Source organism: Hippichthys cyanospilos, chromosome 17, assembly GCF_059441005.1.
Source record: "Hippichthys cyanospilos isolate Australia breed blue-spotted pipefish chromosome 17, RoL_Hcya_1.0, whole genome shotgun sequence".
Lineage (NCBI taxonomy): Eukaryota > Metazoa > Chordata > Actinopteri > Syngnathiformes > Syngnathidae > Hippichthys > Hippichthys cyanospilos.
Window position 1 is genome coordinate 13,998,837 of NC_142385.1, and position 15,719 is coordinate 14,014,555.

At 42.2% G+C, this 15,719-nt stretch overlaps 3 protein-coding genes across 5 annotated transcripts; all 3 read right to left on the bottom strand.

Annotated features, from left to right (window-relative positions):
* cenpt (centromere protein T) lies at positions 1-4,692 on the bottom strand. 2 transcript variants are annotated; one of them, XM_088439342.1, is made up of 13 exons: positions 4,483-4,692; positions 4,179-4,296; positions 3,978-4,119; positions 3,800-3,884; positions 3,548-3,696; positions 2,886-2,943; positions 2,678-2,808; positions 1,983-2,528; positions 1,238-1,441; positions 1,061-1,148; positions 821-991; positions 253-357; positions 1-182 (listed from the first exon to the last, which is right to left on the bottom strand). In XM_088439342.1, the coding sequence occupies exons 1-13, from the start codon at positions 4,566-4,568 to the stop codon at positions 53-55; spliced, it is 2,013 nt and encodes a 670-aa protein (XP_088295468.1). In that variant the 5' UTR covers positions 4,569-4,692; the 3' UTR covers positions 1-52. The 2 variants fall into 2 exon arrangements, with proteins under 2 accessions (XP_088295468.1, XP_088295467.1); XM_088439341.1 differs by having other exon boundaries at positions 1,061-1,151.
* Positions 4,693-5,141: 449 nt separating this feature from the next.
* LOC148409806 (cytochrome c oxidase subunit FA4) lies at positions 5,142-6,894 on the bottom strand. Its single transcript, XM_088439163.1, has 4 exons — positions 6,726-6,894; positions 5,724-5,812; positions 5,592-5,652; positions 5,142-5,402 (listed from the first exon to the last, which is right to left on the bottom strand). Exons 1-4 carry the CDS (start codon positions 6,771-6,773, stop codon positions 5,346-5,348), a joined length of 255 nt encoding a protein of 84 aa, XP_088295289.1. The 5' UTR covers positions 6,774-6,894; the 3' UTR covers positions 5,142-5,345.
* A 600-nt stretch (positions 6,895-7,494) lies between these two features.
* LOC148409807 (protein FAM117A-like) lies at positions 7,495-15,183 on the bottom strand. 2 transcript variants are annotated; one of them, XM_088439465.1, is made up of 8 exons: positions 14,582-15,183; positions 13,143-13,279; positions 12,089-12,202; positions 11,889-12,002; positions 10,812-10,940; positions 9,644-9,803; positions 9,418-9,571; positions 7,495-8,624 (listed from the first exon to the last, which is right to left on the bottom strand). In XM_088439465.1, the coding sequence occupies exons 1-8, from the start codon at positions 14,685-14,687 to the stop codon at positions 8,402-8,404; spliced, it is 1,137 nt and encodes a 378-aa protein (XP_088295591.1). In that variant the 5' UTR covers positions 14,688-15,183; the 3' UTR covers positions 7,495-8,401. The 2 variants fall into 2 exon arrangements, with proteins under 2 accessions (XP_088295591.1, XP_088295589.1); XM_088439463.1 differs by having other exon boundaries at positions 13,143-13,282.
* Positions 15,184-15,719: the final 536 nt, after the last annotated feature.

Sequence of the window (15,719 nt, forward strand, 5' to 3'; positions counted from 1 at the left end):
TATCCTAACAGCAAAACTTTGGAATCTTTATTAACATAAATACATCTTAACATTACATCCTCATTTTTGGAACGACGACGTTGCCGCTGGTTGCTATGGGGATGAGGAGCTTGCGCTGTTCCATGCGAAGGTATTTTTCAATCAGCACTTCCACTGGGACCTTGTCGTTCACATGACGCTGCCTGTGGCATCAGCACAAATGTCACGACACAACGTCACAATCACAATTGAACAAACTGAACGACAAGCTACCTTTTCAAAAGGAGAACGCAGTCTTCCACCTCGATGGTTTTTCTCCCGGCGTGATCCGCATACGTCTCTAAATCCTCCGCCATCCGCTGAACGAATTGCTCCATTCTAGATTTTTTTTTTTTTAAAGAGGAACAAGTAGACATCAGCTGTGCTCCAAGTCCTGCTGTCCCAATGTTGGATGGTGTTCCACATGGTTGCTTTTTGGGGCCCCTGATGTTTTCATTGTATTTCATGCTCCTGGGTTCCATCTTAAAGGGAAAGCTAACTTCATGGGTAAGCTAACTAACATTTTTTTTTTTTTTTTACAATATGTGTTTGGCAGCCCCAATAGTCTAAACATCATGTGTGTGTGTGTGTGTATATATATATATATATATATATATATATATATACATACATACATACATGTGAGAATACATATACACACACACATACATACACACACACACACACACACACACACACACACACACACACACACACACACACACACACAGAATGGTTGCTAAAAGTGCTATAGAAATAAAGTTAAGCGCTCGCAAACTTGAAATAATGGCAAGGTACTTACACATCTCTCAAGACGGGGTAAACATCATTCGAGACTCTGGTTTTGGCAAAGTGCCTGAAGGTGCTCATGAGGTAGTTCCTTGAAAAGGCAAGGTTCCTCCGCTGCGAAGCTCCACTTTCCCGCTTTCTCGCCCGCTTTGCTTTGGCAGGAGGTACAACTTGATCTGAAGTGCTGGAGGTGCGTCATGGATTGATTATCAGTTGGGGAAGTAGCAGACTGCGATGTAAAAATGGGACTTGCCTGGCTTGAGGCTCGGAGACGGTGGACATGGTCGGATAAGGGTGGGGGAAAGTCATTTTCTCTCGAACGAATGCTGGCATCTCCTCTTCTGCTGATGTCCAAACATTTTTTGTTAGCGACAGGTCATGTAAATATTTTTTAAGCACCTCACACTGAATCAGAGAGAGAGGGAGAGACCTTCATCGTCCCAATCTTCCTCCTCCAACTCTTCCCCTTGGGGCTGTTGAGGGTCTTCTTCATGGTCGCTCACTTCCGGAAGATGGAAAGAGTTTGTGTCGCCAGAAGATGTTTCCCGCGCGGGGCTTGATGAGGTTGCGCCCGGACCGGTTTCCAGGCCGGAAGACTCACTCAGGTAAATGTTGTTCTTGACCTCGGCCCCTTCTGCACACCAAAAGAGCCAACGTAGTGGATGAGAATGCACAACTGACGCCATTTTAGTTCAAATATTTAAGTTTAGTTCATTCAGTTTAATGAATTCATATTTCTCACGCTCAGAATTCTCACTTTAGAGTCAGAATTCTGACTTTGATTGAATTCATTCTGAGAATATTCAGAATTCTGACAAAGTGAGAATTTGAACAAGACAGATTCCTCACTTTAAAGTGGCAAATGTGACTATCATCAGAATTGACAGTGACAATTTGCAGCTTTACGCAACAATTCTGAGAGCCGCCAAAATCCTGATTAATTTTCAAATTCTGACTTACACTTTAAAGTGAGGAATATAATTCCAACTGTCAAGTCTGACACAATTTACCTAGTACTTAATTACCCTAAATCAATCATTTGTTTTAATTCATTTAGTGCCACCCTTTTTAGACTCTTTCAAAAAAATGTAAAATTATATCTATGGGATTGAATGGAATACGACCTTTTTTTTTTTTTTTTTTACCCTGCAGTTACTATTTCCTCAGCTTCTTACCGTATTCAATCATATGATCCTCTGCAACAGGCACCACGAGAGCGCCCTCAGATCGCCGAGCTTGCCGCTCCGCGTGTTCCACGCCGTGATTTTTTTCTTCTTCCTCATCACCATCATCATCACTCTCCTCCTCTTTGCCCCCGTCATTCTCATCTTCGTCCACATCATTTTCCCCAGACTGAGACCCGGTAGCGAGCTCCTCTTCGGTCTGGGATTCGACCGCGCCCTCAGATTGACGAGACCGCACCTTCACGTGTTCCCCGTCCTGATTCCTTGCTTCTTCCTCCTCATCGTCATCTTTCCCGCTCTCCTCCTCCGTCCGCTGTTCCCCGACCTTCTCATCTTCAGCCGCATCGTTTTCCTCAGACTGAGACCCGGGAACGACGTCCTCCATCACACCTTCGCTTTGTGAGTCACCCTTTTCATCTTCACTTGCCATCGCAGCATTCTCTTCTTCTGGTGGCCTTTCAGTCTCCACTTCTTCACTTTGAGAATCGATTGCCCTTGAGTCCACCTCCTCTTCCGTGTCACTGACTTCCGATCCGGCTGCGGAGAACCAAAAACAAAAATAGATATCAGCAATAATATTATAAAAAGTCCATGTAAAAATGTAGTTTCAATTTCTTGACTCCTGTGAGCCAATTTAAAGGCGTTTCCAACTTTTTGACAGGCACCATAGTTAAAAGCTTACTCACCTTGATTTAAATGCCTCTTATTTACGGCATCAGCAAACTCATGTTCGTTTATTTTTCTCCGCAGAGAGACTCTTCTGCGCAAGCCTAATTTCTCGGTCCGATCATCCGCGAAAGGCGCCAGTGAAGTCACGCTGGGAAATAAAGTGGAATAGTTCCCATGAAGTAATTGTAACAATATTTACAGAAAGGGAAAATTGTGTCGTCATACTTTGATAAAGAAAGCGATAAATCATCTTGCGCCCCGTCGTCCTTTCCATCTTCGGCATCTGTTTGCATAAGAATTCCACAGTTATGCAACTTCAATGATGCGTATTTTCACTAAACATCGTGTGCAATAGAATGGCTCAAAAGTAAATATATTGAAAAAAAAAAAAATTCCTTTTGGATTCACAGAATGCATTGTGTGGCATATTAAATAAAATCAATATATAAGGACATTAATTCTTGTCATGTACTTGTCCCTAGTCGTTCAATAGGTGTCATATTTAGCACAGTGTATATATATGTATATATATATTTAAATATATACTTATGTTGCAATATGTATTTTATCATTTTTTTTATATCTTGTTGAAATTACGATTTGCTTTGTTTTGAATCACAGGTTTGACCTCGTCAACAAATTTCATGTTGTATATTTAAGGATACCATTAATAATAGCACCCGTGTTACTTCTATACGGTTGCTATAAATGGTCAGAATACATAAAGATAAAAATAAATAGGCAAACATTAGGTATTCAGCTGAGTATTTTTGGCCGTGGTTTAAAGGGCAAAGTACAGAGTACAATTTCTGTACAAGAAAAATAGTTAGGTAAAAAATAATCCAACTTTGCGGGGGGTTTTAAATGGGGGTTTTAAATGTCAATACCATGTTCTTTGAGGCGCTCCTCAAAGGCGGTAACGCTGAAGCTGCGACGTGGTCTCTTCCTCTTCAGTCCCGTTACCATGCTGGCTTCCACGTCAAACGTTAGATTGGGCAGCTCCATCTCCGACAGCTCCATCTCCGACAGCCCCATGCTTAAAACGGAAATACTTGATGACAAACAAAGCCCGCCAACCTTATTTTGCATTTCGAATAAAAACGGTGGCAAAAACACGGAGAGAGCTCAATTCTGCTCACCTTGGACGCTTGCTGGAGTCGGCTGAAGGCATCTGCGGCTTCATTGGCGCAACTTCCTCGTGAACCACGGGGGATTTGACAGGCTCTAAAAAAAACAAAACAAAAAAAAACGCCGCAACAGGACTCTGTTAAGCACCCTAATGGCATCGTGTGAGAATTTGCTGAGTGTCACGTGCACCTGTCTCCAGGATTTTCATAAAAATGTGCTTTGGCGTTTCTCCCTCGCACAAGGACATGGAGGATGAGGCCGCCAGGTTTGAATTTTTCAGCAGGGCGGGTGTAGGTTTTTTAGTAGGGGGCAAAGATTGCCTGGATATGCTCTGGAAAGATGTAGTTGAAATTAGCTCCTGGTGATGCGCTGGGGATGCTTGGGTCTTACCTCACGGAGATTTTTCCCCATGTTGCGCCTTATGATGTCCTGCGGGTCTTGTGGTGGCTTTATTTTGGTTCTTGATCTGGTGGCATATCTTAATGTGCTACTCTGCTCTCGGGAGACACTGAAAGGCAGAATTATTTGTGTCAATGTGTGAGGAACAAAACTTTGTAAGTGTAGGCAAACATTTGAATAAATGTGACAAAAAAGATGGCTCAGGATATGATTCAAATCAACTATTAAAAAAAATACAAATAAAACCATCGTATCCGCGTTTTGTGACGTATTGGAATGATTTGTTTTCGTTTACCTTCGGGTGACGGGAGTCCTCTGCGCCTCGGTAGCGAGAATACGTTGGAACAAACCCCGAACCGTCAGGTCGTCCGTCAAATCCATCACGACCCGAGTTGCTTTTTTTTTCGTAGTACGTAAACGATAAAACCAAAGTGTGCGGCGGAGAAAGTGCCTTTAGCTTAACCAAAAGTAGCCTGTTAATTAACAGCAGCTACTATTTAGCGGATGTTGGCAGTTGGGATCCCGCGTCATTTTTGAGTAAACCTCGCGAGACTTTATCGTCTTTCCGCTTCCTGTTTTTGTTCTCGTCTGTTCATTCACGTCTTCGCGTCTATGTTTTCACGTCAAACGTGTATATTCGTGTACTATCGATGAAAAACTATCGATTTGTATTTTGCGGGATGGGTATGAGTCATAAAATATGATTCCGATTTTCTTTATGCACACTCGACGTAAACATAGGCTGATATGTTCTTGTAATCGCAACACTGACATCGTGAGGCCAAAACCAAAAATGCATCTACAGCCGCACAACGTTACATACAATATTTTCGTTTGAATTCTGTAGAAATGTCAATATGACGTGAATGAGATATTTGTGCAATTTACAAAATTCCCCATATAAAACGAGCATACTATCTATAAATGCTCCAATCCCCAACAAAACGACAATCGTGATTTCAGTCATTTTTAATAATTTACACAACAGTAAATTTGAAAACAAAGTCATCAACAGGTTCTTGCCTGTTTTATTCACACGGTCATTGATAAACAAATTGCCCCTCCTTTCACATTTAATAATTCACCGACTAGCTGAGAACACAAATTTTCAGTCAGCTTTGTGCAAATGGCGGCGGGGTCGACAGTATCACAGATGGCTTAGAAATCCGGCCTGTCCTTCTTCAACTTGGAGTAGTCCATGTTTATTGAGAAGAGCTGCAAAGACACAAATGGGAATGAGGTGATATGAACTTTGAGGCAAGATAAGAAAGAGGACATGGCTTATCATGTGCAATAAAAGGCTGTTGTTAATATTAAGCTCCATGTAAAGACGGAGGAAAAAAAATACTATACATTATTATGGCATGGAACTTCAATGTAAAAAAAAAGAAAAAAGATGTATACCTTGTACTGGTGAGTGGGCTCCATATTGTTCCATGGCTCCGGGTTGTTCTTGCGATCCCAACTAGCAAAAATATACATATATATACATTTTTTTTTAATTGAGCAATATTTTTTTTAACCACGAGGACTTACGAGACATCAGGATTCTTCAGCGCCAGTCTCCCAAGGTACAGCATGCTCATGGTTGCGCCCCCGCCAATGAAGACGAACAAGGGGATGAGCTGATACAGAAAAAGATTCTTACATTTTCATCTTTCTTGGTAAATTATGTTCGCTATTATTGGTTTTTGTGAAGCACAGATTCCCAAAAACCTTGACCCGGGTTCCTCTCATATTTGAAGAAAGTTTCAAATATATAAACACATCCAAAAAGTATGGCAAGAAAAATGCGCTCACTTAATTCATATGCTGATTATACATAAAACAGGCGGAACTGTTAAGGAATATTATGTAGAAGAGTAAAACGATAAATAAATGCACGACTATACAGTTTGAACTTTGAACATAAAGGATTTTTATGAATTCAAATACTAATCCCAAAACGTAACCTTCAATTTAGAGATTCCTGATAACAGATCATAATAATCTGTTTAAAGAAAACGATATAGCAGATTCACATTTTGCAAAACGTCTTCCATACGATTTGCCCTTGTGTAAATATGCAAGTGCAGGCCTTGAGTCATGTTTACCTTTGAAATCAACAGAGCATTGAGTACAGTATATACGTGCACTTGGCTGCGACATAAATGGCTGAATGGCTACCATGTAATTTGCCTCGATAAATTGCGTTTTCCTTTTTTTTTCCTTAGATAAAAATTCATAGTGAAAACATGCTAGCAATGACACTGCTGACTGAAACATTTCCACCTGCCATGGGATTTTTTTAAACACGTGTATATATGATATGATTAATCGATCTCCGTTGTAGTTCAAATGTCTATCATAATATGAAACCCGATTTTTTTTCAATAAATATCATCGCATCAAATGGCTTTGAAAAAAAAAAAAAAAAAGCAATGGCAGTGTTGCTGTGGGCTCGTCCTTTAGCCGCTCCAATGAGACGCATTTCAATGTCATCCGGTCATTTCACGTATCATATCGAATCGAATTTAAAAGGTCAAGGCAAACACTCACAGCTGGATGGTTTTTGAGCTGCTTAGCGACGGTCCCGAGCATCGACATGGTGACACTGACGGGTTCCGCGGATTAAAAAACCGCAAGGCTGTGCTGTAATGACGGCAGGTTTCACGATAGGAGAGCGAGTTTACCGTTTCCCACAAGCCGGAAGGACCCCTGAAGTAGACGCTGCGCCTTCCTTGTAACTCAGCCCAATCAGCACGCGCTGAGGGTAACAGCTGGCGATGTGACGCACGTGACAGCCGCTTAAAATATTTGAACGCTGAGTGTTGCGTTTGTGAGCACTTCCACAAAAAAAAAACGGTAATTGAGAGATTGTCACGTGATACCGTGCGGTTTTTCTTTCAGACCATATATGAACAAAGAGGATGTCAATTCTCCACCGTGTGAAAAACCGTGTAAAGTGTATTCAAATTGAATTATCAAACTGGCACATTTAAATCAGATCACATAGCTTTTAAAAACGGACGGACTTAGAAATTAGTAACCCCAAATTTCAGTTGTTTTGATAGTTTTTTTTATTTTTATTTCAACCTGTTCAGAATTCTTTTCACCTCAATGTTGCATATTGCAGTGGCCCAGCGGGGAACACCCCAACATCCACATTACTCACTCCTGGCCTAACACAATGCTGAACATATTTGTAATTACGAAAAATAACCTTGTTTTTATCAGGCCCCCGAAAAATATAATCTAGTTTTTACCAGACTGTAATATCTCCCAATCGAAGAAAAAATATGACATAAACCGCACTTAACCATAGTAGCAATGTGAATCGTTTCCACTTTTAATACGTCCAAAACAAGGCTGCACGCATCATCAACGGTGTAATTCGTGAGAACTAAGCACGGAGCCTGAGATGACAGAAGCCCCTCCCCCTTTCTGGAAGTGCATTAAAGAAAAAAAAAAAATCAAATCTACCTGATAATATTTTATGTAACACCTGTCCTGAATATACAGACAAAACCAAAAGTAACAGGCTTTTTTCTTTTTTTAGTTTTGTATTTTTTTTTAGCTTATTTTGCAGGTTATTTGGGGGGGAAATGTTGAAACTACTTTACAAAAGTACAAAACGTTAATGTAAAAAAATAATTTGCTAAAGTAGCAGTTCATATTGTGCAAATGTGTCTATCCGGAAAACAAACTACACAACTTGGAAAGACTGAAATGACAATGCTACGCCACTAAAACTGGTTAGGTAGTCAACTACATCTACAAACACGCCATTAGGACATTTTTTTCTTTTTTTCTTTTTTTTTTTTAACCCATCAACACATTTCCTCACGAACACACACGGTGTTAAAAGCAGGAATGCGTACACTGAAGTTTCCCTTCGGCTAGTGATCAAAGTGTGAACCAAAAAAAATCCAACTGATTTGTCGTGCCAGTGGTGCGAGGTCAAACAAACAAGATGGTGAGAGCCACATTGGAAGGGAAGAAAAAAAAAAAAGGAGTGTGTGTCTTCAAAAAGTCCACCATCCCACACTCATGTTTGGCCAAAAGTAAATCTTTGGATCACACGAGAAAAAAAAAAGTTCCTCTTTGGATTGATTACGTTCCATAGTGTGATTTTTTTTCTTTTCTTTGATAAACATGTCACACCCAGGTGGGAGAAGAAGAACTTCTAAAATAAAGCAAGAGCAACCACCGCTTGGGAAAGCTGTGAGCTTTGATTAGACGGCATCCGAGGACGCGGCGGCGGCGGGGGGATCGAAGGGGGTGCACGTGGCCGTCTGGCTGCTGACGGACAGGCTGCAGAAGAGCAGGTCCATGGAGGGCAGCAGGGGGTCGAGGAGGCTGACGGGGCAGAAGGCCGAGCCGCCATGGGGGGTGAAGTTGACCTTGTTGGGATCTGGGCAGGAAGAGACGAGCACTGGCTTTTGATGGTTTGACGTGCTGAAAGAAAGAAAAAAAAAAAAAACTGCAGTAATCTGTGGCTGTGCTCCCAAAACGCAAAAATTTCCTGTATTTTGAATGCAATATTGTGCTTGAAAAGATGATTAAAAAAAAAAATGAAAATTTTTGCTGCGCATACTGCAGTGAACGCTTTGACCACCGGGGGCAGTATCACAAATACAGCCATCTAACATGCAAATTTGATTTTTGATATATATTTTTTTAAAGGGGAAGGTAAGCCTAATATTTTCTTTACAGTAGTGTTTTTTCCAACCTCACAAGGATGACACAGATATGAAATATGGATTAAAACGGCAAAATCATCCCATTTTTTATCCATTTCACGGGGCAGCCATTGTGCCACCTGAAAATTGCAACAATTAATCAGGGCTCATCTGTTTTCTGGGTTTGGTCACGTGACAATCCCAAGCCGAGCTGCGACTGGTCATTAACCGAACCCTGAGCAAACCGATGTTAGCAAAAAGACAGCCCCATTAAATGGCTGCAAAATATTAAAATAATAATTAAAAAGGCTTCAGGTTAAGGGCCGATGTAAAATTGCACACCTGCGCGTCAAAACTCTCTTCTTTGAATGGTGTCCACTCAAAAAAAACAATCAAATTTTTAAGTCGCCGTTCATAGGACGAATCTATACTTTTGGGGTAAAAAAAAAAAAAAAAAAAAAAAAGTGTGTGGTATTTGGAGAGTTACAGTAATATAATTGACATCTCTAGAAGGGGGAAAACGTTGAAATCACAAACAAGCTTCCTCCATATTTGATTATTTCCATTACCCGGTCTCCTCCCAGACTCGGACTTTTTCGCAGCCCTCCGGCGGTTCCCTCTGGAAGCAGCAGCTCTTGTTGGGTCCCGGCGAGGAGGAGATGAGCAGAGGCAGCGAGGCGTCGGCCTCGCTCAGAGCCGACAGCGGAGACAGGAGGTCCAACCCTGCCGTAAACAAGGCGGGGAATCAAACGACCACGCGGCGCGAGGAGCGAGCGAGTTCGGAGCTCAAGCGACCTTTGTGAGGAGCGTCCTCGGATACGGGCGGAGAGGAGCACGGCGAGGACGAGGCGGAAGAAGGCGAGGGGGGCGTGACGGACGCCGGGTCGCTTTGAGATCCGCCGCTGCTGCTCTGTGGCGGGACAGGAGCCCGGTGGCCGTCGGGAACCTCCAGAAGCTGCAAAACGCGATGAAAAACCGATTCATCGATTTGTACTCATCATATTTCCCGAAAAGAGATGATTTGCTTTTTATTCTAGTGTTTTTAAGAAGAAACAATACTTTGACTCTGTTAACAAAAGCTACGTTCACTCACCACTTGCGCTTGACTCCAAGTGGCCAATCAAAAAGAGCCAGCAAGTCACATGACCAACACCACATAAAAGCTGTTTTGAATTTAACAGTTTACCACGATATGAGAAATGCAAACAACTGCCTAAAACTAGCCACGTTTTTGCTTACGACAATTGCATTTGTCACACCAAATGACATCATTGTCTATGAAGTGTATATGTATGCCTCAAATTGTATCCTTTAACATGAACTCATTCACTGCCAGCCTGTAAAAATGACGTCTATAGAAGTCATTGGCATTGAATAAGTTACATGTTCTTTTACAAAACGCTCAAGTCACTAATTTAACGCATGTAAAGTATATTTACTCTTCAATATATGCCAGTGATGTAAATGCCAAGCTGATTGAACTTATTCACTGCCTGCACTGCAAAAAATACGTCTACAGTCGTCATTGGCAGTGAATGAGTTAAAAGAAAACAAGCCATTTAAATGAACTTTCAGCAAATGTTTACAATTTGCAGGGTTTATACAGGTTATTCTGAATGTGGGGGGAGAAAAAAAAAAGTCAATCCTTATTCAAACTAAACATTTGTAGTTATTTTTCCTTCGGGTGCATTTTAACCCTTGTACAAGATTTTGACCATTTTTGGCAGTATTTTCGCCAAGGAATGGCACATTCCCGGTAGATTAATAACTAAGCGGTCGCGCCATGTTGAAATAAGACATCTCTTCACCATCTGGGTGAAATTTCAGCTCCCTAGTGTCTTTTTTCAACGCTTTCCCTTAGATGTGAAATGCTTTTGATGCGACGATCAAAGGATGGGACAAAATACGGCGCAAGGGTTAAGGAAACCCCGATAAGTGTGAAAAACGGGACTTTTTGGGTCACCTGATGCTGGCGATGTCCCGACTGACAGACGAACATGCCTTCCAGCTCTTGGTTGAGGCCCTCCACGCTGCAGCGCAGCCGAGGAACCAGCGTGGACAGGGGGGCCAGCGGGATAGGAACGGGCTGCGTCTAAAGACACAAACAAGTCAAGGGGTTGGACGCCGTCTTCTAAACAGACGCCATTTAAGGCTAATGAAGCGCTCTGATGTGCCTTTCATGCAAAAGGGGGAGCGCGACGTCAAGCAAATTCCTGAGCAACGCGCGCGGAGATATCGCAGGAATTTCACCAACAAAAACTCTCAAAAGCAGCAAAAGCGGATCGACGCGTTTTGCTTGCTGAACTGAGCTTGAGAATGAAAGAAAAAGAAATATGCAACAGCCGTGTCGAAATTGAGAAGAAGTGTAAAGTTGGGGCTTTCCTGTTGCTTCAGTTCTTTCATTTCCTGTGATGAGCCCAAATGAAGCGAAAACGGACTGAAGATCAACTTGCCGGATTTGACCGAGAAACGCACACTTTGACCTATATAGACGTTATATGAGTTTTGTGGATAAAAGCAGCATTGATGTCATTGATTTTTTTTCCATTTCATCTTTTGACAAACCAAAAATATGGTAATGAACAGGTTACACATTTTTTTTAGACCGATAAAAACGTGAGTATTCAACTATGGACTCGTTCCCAGTTGCACATGATAAACACACCTCCTCAAAAATAAATAAATAAACAGACTTACTACTTTTGTATTTAAGAATGTATTTTTATCTTGCATTATATTTATTTTATTATTTAATTAATTTTCAATTGAATAAAATAGCTCCAAGAGAGCAGCTGATACTAATATAATAAACTAAAATAAACTATAATAATATAATATACTTTAATAAAATAAAATAAAAAAATAAAATAAAATAAAATAAAATAAAATAAAATAAAATAAAATAAAATAAAATAAACATAAATTCTGTCTAATCAGTGTTGGGATTAGTTCATAGAGACTGAAAAAAGAAGGGATAGAGCCTTGGCGGAGGTTTCAGCTCCCTCCCGAGGCGCATGTTGACAACAGTGAGAAGAATCACCTGAGTGGTTCCTAGGTTACAGATCCCGAGAGTGAAGCCGCGCTGGCGTTCTCGCTCGTGCCCCTCAGAGACGCCACTTTTGCTCTGCTGCAGCTGTTGTTTGAGTTTGCTAATCTGCGCCACAAAAAAAAAAAAAAAAAGCTTAGCCTCACTTCGTCAGCCTTCGTTTGATTGTGATACAGGGGTTGGGGGGGGCTCACTTCCTGTAGATGCTCAGTGCTGCCCCAGGACGCCGAGCGTTTGTGGTTGACGACGCCCCCGTCGTCGATATTGTCGTCCCGCCTGCTTTGTGCTTTGTCGGACCAGTTGGGAGTCTGGGAACAAAAAGAAAAAAAAAAATAATAAACTATCGTAGGTCACATCTCAGTTTGACAATGTCAGGGCAGTTTTTTTTTTTTTTTTTAAAGAATTAAGCAACCTTGATGTAATTTTTTTCGCCGTTAAGATAAATCAAATTATGAAACAGGAAAAACAAGACTGAAAAAGGGCTTTTGATGGCAAAATATTCATCTATTTATAGATGTACAATGAAAAAAAGTGCCGCTAGCGATGCTGACTCAACGCATGGCTCGAGTTGAGTAATTAGTGTATTTCTTTTTTTTTTTTTTTGCCTACCACAACCACTGTACCATCAACTCTACATACGTTTAAGAGGGGGTCGCCTAACCTTTTCCAACTTCGTGTCAGCATTTCACTCCCTCAAAAAAAAAAAAAAGAACATGGCAAGCAAAACATTAACACCTAATCTTGATCTTCTACTCAAAAGCTGTGCTCGAGTTCCAATCCAAGAAGCATTGTCGATATCTATAGTAACAACATTTGTTAAACGCTAAAACCACCCCACAAACGATGACAATTTTGTCAGGATGTCTTCAAACGATGAGTCGTTTGACTCCATTTTCACTTTCGTTACCTTTCTAGACCACACAAATTTTGATGAACGCGGCGTTTGCGTCCGGCCTGAACGGCGGATTATTTTCTCACGTTAACGTTAGTCTCAGCATATGCGCAGACAGGAAACGAGCGTGCGTCGAGGATGAGCGCAGCTGACTGCTTCAAGGTTGTGGCTTCTCACAGGAATTGTGGCCACCGAAACAACTGTGTGAAAATATCTCAAGACAATCCTGCTTCCCACACTGTAACTGAATCAAGGTACATGCTGTCATTTGCATAAGAAGAAAAATAAACAAATCAAAGATCTGCCATCGGGCGCGTGTGGACAGAAGATTCAAGAAGGCGTTGTAATCATCTCACCTGAGTGGATTTGTCTTTTCGACACAAGCCGCCCTCTGGTTCTTTGGGCCAGTGGCCCTGCAGGTACGGGCCGATGATGGCTTCCAGAGACAGCGTCCGCCTCATGCCGGGGCTCAGCTGCTGCGCTTTGGACTTTCCTGCTGTCAAGCGGGACACAATGGACATCATAATGTGCAACGAATCAAGTACGACGTTCAAATGTTTACTATAGTTAGAACTTGAAGCTAAAATAAGAGCGGGTTTCAAGGTCCGTGTGACTACATCCTGCTGAGAGCCGGACTATTCATTTGCGTCCACTTTGTCTCAGCAACAGGGACTAAACGCCTGTAATGGACACAAATGACTAGGCTGTGTCTCGAGGGGATTTTATTTGATGGTAGTCTTGTACTGAAAAAACACATTCAACGTTAGCTAAAGCCTGAGGAACTATGACGTCATTTTCAGCAGACAGCAAGTGGCAAAATGGCAGCCTATTCGTTTGTGTCCACTGTTTTGTCCATTTTGTCTCAGCAACGGTAAAGACAAGTGCATCCTGCGCTAGCAAAATTACACATCATTTAAAAGGCCAAGGTGTTGTTCTTTACGGAGAACCATTAGACCTTCTAAGGTAGCTCCAATGAGTCAAAAGTTAAAGACTAAGAATAAATGTCCACTATAGTGGACACAAATGAATAGGCTGCGTCTCAAGGGGATTTTAGGCAATGGAAGTCATGCACTGAAAAACCACACTCAACATTAATTCTCAAACAGTTCAGTTTGCCGCAACTTCTCAAGGGGCGGCCATTTTGTCATTTGCTGTCAACTGAAAACGACAACACAGTTGCTCAGCTATTGATCACGGCTCATGTTTTCCGAGTTTGGTCACGTGACGTTACCAAGCTGAGCCGTGATTGGTCACTGCTGAGGAACTATGATGTCATTTTCAGTCGACGGCAAGCGGCGCAATGGCAACTCCCTGAGTTGGGGCTAACGGACACATTTGAAAGGTACTTTTTTCTTTACAATATGTCCTATGCGTCCACCATTATCGTAAACTATATTCAAAACAAATATTGTGTTGACAAAATATCAATTAAACAGCAAATGTGTTTTTTGCCCCCCGCTTGAGCAATCGGCCATTTTGTCACTCGCTGTCGACTGAAAATGACATCACAGTTGCTCGGGGCTCAGCTGTTTTCTGATCTTGGTCACGTGACATTCGCAGGCTGAGCCACGAGGATCTGTGATGTCATTTTCAGTCGACAGCAAGTGGCAAAATGGCCACCCTCTGCGATTGCTAAAACAGGTGGATTTCACGTTTGATTCATTAAAAACTTTAGTCATCTGAATGTTGAGGAAAAAATGCTGTCGAGTTCCACTTTTAGTAGAGAACGGGAGTCATTTGGCATATTTGTCCGTTTTCCGGGCTTCGATGATGTGACAGGTGTGGAGGCACCTACCTGACTTTCCATCCCTGCCTTTGGTTCGGTGCTTGCTGGCCAGCTGAAAGGGGACGGTGGCCTTGAGGGGCTGCGGGCCCAGAGTAGCTCCGCTCCGGCCTGACATGCCAGCAGCAGCCGTTGTCGGACCAGGCGACGGATGTGGAAGAAGGTGATGGAGTGGGGGTTGCTCTGTGGCAAGCACCGCCGCCGCTACCCCTCGATCGTTCGCTCGATAAACGAGCCGAATGCAAGCCCCGGTCACCGAGTCGACATTTTCCACAAGCGGGGAAGAGTTACCTCCGACGCAGAGTGCTTTATTTGTGGCTCGTCATAAGTTTTGGGCCACTTTTCTTGTCGCGTTGTGGCGAGTTAGCTGCCTAGCAAGCAAAGTTTCTTTGTGAGGAGGATGTGGAGATGTTGCGAGCTCGCTGGCGAACAAGGAAGCGGACACCTTCCGACGAGGTGCGGACGAAGAAAAATAAAGTCAACGCGGCCCAGACGACGTTTTCTAGTCGAATTCAAAAGAGATTCAACTTGTTTTTGGTTCGGGCCGGAGCGAGTAGTGGTGGCCTAGAAAGTTGCGAGCTTGCTCCTGGGGTTCAGTCCGCAGACTCCAAACACCTCCGCCACGCTGGTGTGGGTTTAATTATGAGCGGGGCGGGACTTAGTGGGCTTTGTTACTTTTGATTGGTCGGGGGAAGTTGAAGCTGTCTTCCCATTGGATGATTCGCCACAAATCCTTCGGTGCACGCGTGATGAAGTTAGTTTGTTGACGCCCCCTTTGTTTCATATCACTTGTTGATACATTTGAACGTAATATAAACGCAACATCATCGTTAAACACGTTAAAGGATCACTTTCAACACTTTTAATACGTGTCATTAATGAGTGGACTTTAGTGGTACAGGCTGTTCGGAATATCGCTTATATTTTATGAAGACATGATTCGATGTAGGAAACGCGAACCTCCTAAACTCTACACTGAAAAAAAAGATAACAAAAATATTGGAGTAATCCGTCACAATCAATATTCAGGCTTCTGCTAAATTCAAATGTATTCGATATGCAAAGCCTGAATATTGATCGTAACGGAATTCCTCAAGGTTTTTAAGTTAAGATCATGTTTGTTTTTTGATACAAGTACAGGTACTTTTTT

Excerpts from the sequence above, each read along its gene's own strand:
- cenpt (XM_088439341.1), bottom strand. The coding sequence starts at position 4,568 with ATGGATTTGACGGACGACCTGACGGTTCGGGGTTTGTTCCAACGTATT. Across the intron at positions 3,885-3,977 it reads TATGAAAATCCTGGAGACAG|AGCCTGTCAAATCCCCCGTG; the intron begins GTGCACGTGACA and ends TGTTTTTTTTAG. Across the intron at positions 1,442-1,982 it reads GGATCATATGATTGAATACG|AAGGGGCCGAGGTCAAGAAC; the intron begins GTAAGAAGCTGA and ends TTTGGTGTGCAG.
- LOC148409806 (XM_088439163.1), bottom strand. The coding sequence starts at position 6,773 with ATGTCGATGCTCGGGACCGTCGCTAAGCAGCTCAAAAACCATCCAGCT. Across the intron at positions 5,653-5,723 it reads CTGAAGAATCCTGATGTCTC|TTGGGATCGCAAGAACAACC; the intron begins GTAAGTCCTCGT and ends TATTTTTGCTAG. Across the intron at positions 5,403-5,591 it reads AGCCCACTCACCAGTACAAG|CTCTTCTCAATAAACATGGA; the intron begins GTATACATCTTT and ends GTGTCTTTGCAG.
- LOC148409807 (XM_088439463.1), bottom strand. The coding sequence starts at position 14,687 with ATGTCAGGCCGGAGCGGAGCTACTCTGGGCCCGCAGCCCCTCAAGGCC. Across the intron at positions 13,283-14,581 it reads AGGCAGGGATGGAAAGTCAG|CAGGAAAGTCCAAAGCGCAG; the intron begins GTAGGTGCCTCC and ends CCCGCTTGACAG. Across the intron at positions 8,625-9,417 it reads CGAGTCTGGGAGGAGACCGG|CACGTCAAACCATCAAAAGC; the intron begins GTAATGGAAATA and ends TCTTTCTTTCAG.